The 6,221-nt window shown below is 45.7% G+C and overlaps 1 protein-coding gene across 1 annotated transcript in view; it reads left to right on the top strand.

Annotated features, from left to right (window-relative positions):
- Positions 1 to 1,027: 1,027 nt before the first annotated feature.
- The window catches only part of ARSJ (arylsulfatase family member J), a 64,127-nt gene continuing 58,933 nt past the window's right edge, over positions 1,028 to 6,221 (top strand). The window contains exon 1 of the mRNA XM_015411018.1: positions 1,028 to 1,308. Coding sequence (XP_015266504.1) covers positions 1,028 to 1,308 — 281 coding nt within the window. The remainder of the gene's footprint in view (positions 1,309 to 6,221) is intronic.

Raw genomic sequence — 6,221 nt, 5'->3', positions numbered from 1 at the left:
CTCCTGCTGTTGCCCCCCTCCCCAAGCACCAGGAATACAGAGCACTAGCCCCGCCAGACCAAGAGCTCCTATCTATACCTGGTGGCTAATAGCCACTGATGGACCTCTGCAACATTAAACAAGAATCCAGTGACACTTTAAAGACTATGACAACATATGCTTTAAGGAGCCAGAGCTCTCTTCGTTGCTGCTCCCATTGGCCTCCTCTTTCGCGTGCATCGCCTTGAACGCTCTACGTAGGAAAGACGATCGGGCATGCGGCTAGATAGAGAATGCCTTTTCAGGACGCAGCCGCAGGAAAGAGAAGGGCGGAAGCGGGAGGAGGAGGACTAGTTGACCGCGAGAGGCCACCTCTCCCTCCTTCTCAGCGCCTCTCGCCGCTTGCCCAGCCGGCGTCGGCGGCACTCGGTGCTGGCTGGCCAGGGCCAGCAGGGAGGCGCGCGCGTGCGCGCGGGGCCGGGAGGGCAGGTAGGCTGGAGTTGTGCTTGGCGTCCTCGTCCTGGATGGGTGGGAGAGAGCGGGGCGGGAGAGGAGCGGAGCCGAGCAGATGAGAGTTGCTCGCTGGCCTGCCGGCGTTCCGGCAGTCTCCCCTCGGCTCTTTCCTCCCCGCCCGCAAGGACCCGGGGACTTGTCTGGGGCTGGTCCCGCTGTGGGCGACGGAGCCCGGCGAAGGGGCGTTGCCGAGGCGCTGCGCTCTCCGCGTCTGGCTCCCAAGCAGCAGTCGCCGCCGCCGCCGATCTGCCAGTTTGCCTGGCCTGGGGCACAGGAGGGCGCCCTCCCCGCCTCCGCTAGGGTTAGGGTGGAGAGGGGGCTGGCGGCCGTCCGGGGCATGCTTTGAGGGAGCCTGGCCCGCCGCGTCCCTCCTCTTGCAGCTGACCTCGCCCTCGGGGGCGCCTGGCATGGGCTCGCCAGCCCTCCACAGCCCCGGCGGGGCGTCCCTGCGTTCCTGAGCAGCCCGTCAGCCGAGCTTTGCTCCCCCGCGGCGGGGGGGGGCTTCCAGGGGCCGACCTGGCTTTGCCGAAGGAAAATGCTAGCCGGGGGGGGCCTGGCCGGCTTTTCCGTGCTCAGCCTCCTCACCTCCGGTTACCTGGCGGGGGAGCCAGGAGGGGCAGAGGGCGAACCCCCCGCCTCCCAGCCGCACCTCGTCTTCATCCTGGCGGACGACCAAGGCTTCCGAGACGTCGGCTACCATGGCTCGGAGATCCGGACGCCCACTTTGGATAAGCTGGCGGCTGAAGGAGTGAAGCTGGAGAATTACTACGTCCAACCGATGTGCACGCCCTCTCGGAGCCAGTTCATCACTGGAAAGTAAGATGGTTTTCGGTTGGGAAGGTCGGCTTTTCCTTTCTTTCTGTCACTTCTGCTATTTAAGCGGGTACACTTTCCCTCTCTGTCACACAGCACAAAATGAAATGGCCCCTTTCACACGGAACTTTGCTTGGAAGTTTTATTAGTAAGGCAGGCTTAGAGGGTATAAATCGAAATCTGTGCTTTGCTAAGCTGTCAGCCAATAAGGATTTGGCAGGGAGAACTACCCACTTCATAATATTATGATAGCAGCTGATTAACATGGATATACAGAAAGGCTTCTTGTAACTTAATTCGTATAGATACTGCCAGCAAGGGAGCATCTAGATCCCTTTCAGGGACTTTTTAACACAGCTGGGTGGAGGGGAAATGCACTTATACCAGAAGGACCTTGTTTGCAATTTGCCACGCCTCCCCCCCCCTGCGATATCCAGCCTGTGTGACGGGGCCAAAATTGCTTTTTTGGCTGCCCATGCCTCTGCAACACCCCATGAACTCATATTGTGCCATGCATTCAGGTATCAATGTTGTCAGCATCTTAAACATTCTTTCTTGCACTGTTCTGGCACATCTTTTTAAAAGTGAGATTGATTTCATTTCATAGCATATGAACCACATTATAAATGCTCATATTAAGGGCAAAAATATTCCTGTATTTGCTTGCGGAAGGATTTTCGTATGCAGCTCCTTATGTAGAAGTCATATGTAGGTTTCTAGTTATCATGTATTTACTTCATTTATAGGCCCCCTTTCTTATTGGGACTATATCGCTTTCTCTGAAGTCTGTAAATTGCACTCTTCTGTATGCAGATTTCTAACTATGGATGTTTTCTGCAGTTCTTCTGGATAAATGCCAGTTTACTGTATTCAAAATTCTTAATGTGTAACTGCCTCTTTATTGAAAGTTATAAATATATTTTCAGTGTTACAGGAATTACAACAGTCAAGCACACTGTTATTACTACAACATTTGTAATGTGTGTTGCATTTGACAACCTTCACCATTCAACCTGAAAACTGTGTAAAGTAGGCTGGTTCCTGTATCACTCTGCTTGGTTTTGAAATTAGGACATTCAGGTTCAAGTCTGATGTGATACTAATCAGTCCGCACTAGCTTCAGATAATCAAGGTTACCTACAAAGCTGGACTTAATCTTGTTTGGGCAACTTCCTATGGAAGAAAAATAGTATCACTGAAATGACTTTATGAAATTGAAAAACCTGAAATTCATTACTCATCCTAATCTTATTTCCAAGACTGTAGGGATGTAGAGTTATATAGAGCAACCATATTAATATTCAAAAGGTAGTATTTTTTTCCTGTCTTTTATTATTTATAACATGTCTGTCACCATAGCAGATGCTATACAAAAAATAAGATAACCATGGCCCTTCCTGCACCTTAAAATCAAATAACATTTTTTCTTATAGTATACCACCTCCAAACAATTCCTGTTCACAAATGAATTATCCCACCTGGTGGCAACTTTGGTAATTACTTATATTTACCTTGTCCACTCATTTGTGTGCCCTGTGCCATAATTGCATGCCACTGAAAAACAAGTTATCAATATAGTTATCTACTGTGTCCAGGAATGACTTCTTTGAATGTGTTAGTGTTGAGTAGAGTACAAAACATGTGAAGAACCATGGTAGTGACCATGGTGCATGAATGTAAAAATCTGTTGTCATATTAGTATTAGTTGGGATGTTTTAATAAAATAGAAACTACTTTTACTTTTGTTGGAACACCTGGAGACAAAGTGAGAGCCAGTATTATGAAGCTATGAATAAATGCTCCATAGATGGAATCTACAATTCACAGTCTGGTGGGCAGTCTTTCCAGACTGTATGATAGTGATTTGTTCATGTAGCTATGTAGGGCTGGCTAATGATCTGTCCATTTCAAATCTGGAGAAAAAGGAACAGGACTCAGAAGATAAGAAGTCAATTGAAATCCAAAGGAATTTAGCCTGCCAATATAAATTGCTAACTATGAAGCACATACTGTTTAAATTAGGCAAAGAGAGAACTAAAACAAATTGGTGGGGAATCATGATTTTTAAAATGAACTGTTCTATAAGTTATTCTGAAATTCCAGTGGGTGTGCTTTTGGAAAATATTACAGGAACACTGGGATTTCTCTGTTCTTGGTTCTCATTTTCTTTGCAGTGTGCTATATTGGCATGATCCAAACTTCTGTGCCATTTTACTTTCAGAACAAGAGTGAGTCTAGAAGATCACAAGGCACATCAATAGATCACAAGGCACATCTAGATCACAAGGCACATCAATAGAAGACAGTAGTGGAAGGGTGTGGTTGGAGAAGGTATGACCTGAATAGTGAATTAACAGTACAGAACATACTATTTTGTATGAATCCTAGGAAAAGGCAGGAATAATTATTATATTTCTTTTCTTCCACAACAGAGAAAAATAAAAATGTAATAGACACCAATTTATTTTCTTTGACTAACTAGTCCACCTCACAGAATGGTGAACTAAATTATGTACCTATTTTTCTATTTTGAGAGCCAGCGTGGCATAGAGGATATAATATCAGACTAGAATCCAGGGAGACCCTGGTTCAAATCCTCCCCTGCTGTGGAAACTTACTAAGTCATCTTGGGCCAGTTATATACTCTCAGCCTAACCCACTTCACAGGATAGTTGTTGAGATAAAATGGAGTAGCAGAGAGTGATGTTCTAAGCCTGTTTGAGTCCTCGTTGGGGGGGAAAGCGGGAAATAAAGAAATGCAAATTTACTAAATCCATGTGATAAATTCAGCCTCTCTTAAGAACAGTCATATGAACTCATACAAGATGCTCACGTTTCAGTTTTGTTTACTAAGAAAGACAACTTTGTGGTCCAAACTTGCATATAGCAAAAAACGTATAAACCAACAATAAAACTTTCTTCAAATACTTTAGAAGCAGGAAACCAGCCAGGGAGGCAGTGGGGCCCTTGGATGACCAAGGGGTAAAAGGAGTCCTGAAGGATGATAGGGAAATGGCTGAGAAGCGAAATGCATTTTTTGCCTTGTCTTCCCTGTGGAAGATGAGAAGTGCTTGCCACTACAGATCCACTGATTTCGGGAGGGGTGTTGAAAGACCGGAGTCAGATTCAGGTGACGACAGAGGAGGTCTTATGACTGACAGACAACTTAAAAACTGATAAATCATGAGGCCCAGATGGCATACAGTCAAGAGTTCTGAAAGAACTCAAATGTGAACTTGTGGATCTCTTGACAAAAATATGTAATCTTTCCTTAAAATCTGCCTCCATTCCTGAGGACTGGAAGGTAGCTAATGTCACTCCTATCTTTAAAAAGGGTTCCAGAGGAGATCCGGGAAATTACAGGCCTGTCAGTCTGACGTCGATACCGGGTAAATTGGTGGAAACCATTATTAAGGAAAGAATTAGTAGGCACATAGATGAACAAAACCTATTGAGGCAGACTCAACATGGGTTCTGTAAGGGAAGATCTTGTCTCACTAACCTGTTAATGTTCTTTGAGGGGGTGAACAAACATGTGGACAAGGGGGATCCAATAGATATTGTTTACCTTGACTTCCAGAAAGCTTTTGATAAAGTTCCTCATCAAAGGCTCATAAGTAAGCTCAAAAATCATGGGATAAAAGGACAAGTCCTTTTATGGATCAAAAACTGGCTAATTAATAGAAAACAGAGAGTGAGTATAAATGGGCAATTTTCCCAGTGGAGGGTGGTAAGCAGTGGGGTACCACAGGGATCAGTACTTGGTCCACTGCTTTTTAACTTGTTCATTAATGATTTGGAGATGGGAGTAAGCAGTGAAGTGGCTAAATTTGCGGATGATACAAAGTTGTTCAAGGTGGTGAAAACCAGTGAGGATTGTGAGGCACTCCAAAGGGATCTGTCAAAGATGGGCAAGTGGGCGTCAACATGGCAAATGGGGTTCAATGTGGCCAAGTGCAAGGTGATGCACATTGGAGCCAAAAATCCTAAATATAAATACACATTGATGGGGTCTGAACTGGCAGAGACAGATCAAGAGAGAGATCTTGGAGTTGTAGTAGATAACTCACTGAAAATGTCGAGACAGTGTGTGACTGCAATAAAGAAGGCCAATGCTATGCTGGGGATTATTAGGAAGGGTATTGAAAACAGATCAGCCAATATAATAATGCCCCTATATAAATCAATGGTGAGACCTCATTTGGAATACTGTGTGCAGTTCTGGGCACCACACCTTAAAAAGGATATTATAGCTTTGGAAAAAGTGCAGAAAAGGGCAACTCGAATGATAAAAGGGTTGGAACACTTTCCCTATGAGGAAAGGTTAAAGCGCTTAGGGCTCTTTAGCTTGGAGAAAAGACGACTGAGGGGTGACATGATCGAGGTTTATAAGATTATGCATGGGAAAGAGCAGGTAAAGAAAGAGGTACTTTTCTCCCTTTCTCACAATACAAGAACCCGTGGGCACTCCATGAAATTGCTGAGCGGTCGGGTTAGAACGGATAAAAGGAAGTACTTCTTCACCCAAAGAGTGATTAACACATGGAATTCACTGCCACAGGAAGTGGTGGGTGCTACAAGCATGGACGGCTTCAAAAGGGAATTAGATAAGCATATGGAGCAGAGGTCCATCAGTGGCTATTAGCCACAAGGTATAGCTAGGGGCTCTGGGGCAAGTGATGCTCTGTCTTCTTGGTGCTTGGGGGGGGGGTCAACAGTGGGAGGGCTTCTAATGTCCTGGCCCCACTGCTGGACCTCCTGATGGCACTGGTATTTCTGGCCACTGTGTGACACAGAGTGTTGGACTGGATGGGCCTTTGGCCTGATCCAACATTGGCGTCTCTTATGTTCTTATGAAAGCAAGAAATTGCAAGTAGATAAATAGGTACCACTTCGGTGGGAAGGTAACAGCATTC

The sequence above is a fragment of the Gekko japonicus genome, unplaced genomic scaffold (genome assembly GCF_001447785.1).
Source record: "Gekko japonicus isolate JY-2015 unplaced genomic scaffold, Gekko_japonicus_V1.1 scaffold362, whole genome shotgun sequence".
Lineage (NCBI taxonomy): Eukaryota > Metazoa > Chordata > Lepidosauria > Squamata > Gekkonidae > Gekko > Gekko japonicus.
The sequence above is the reverse complement of the archived record's forward strand: the minus strand, read 5'-3'. Positions and strand labels throughout refer to the sequence as shown.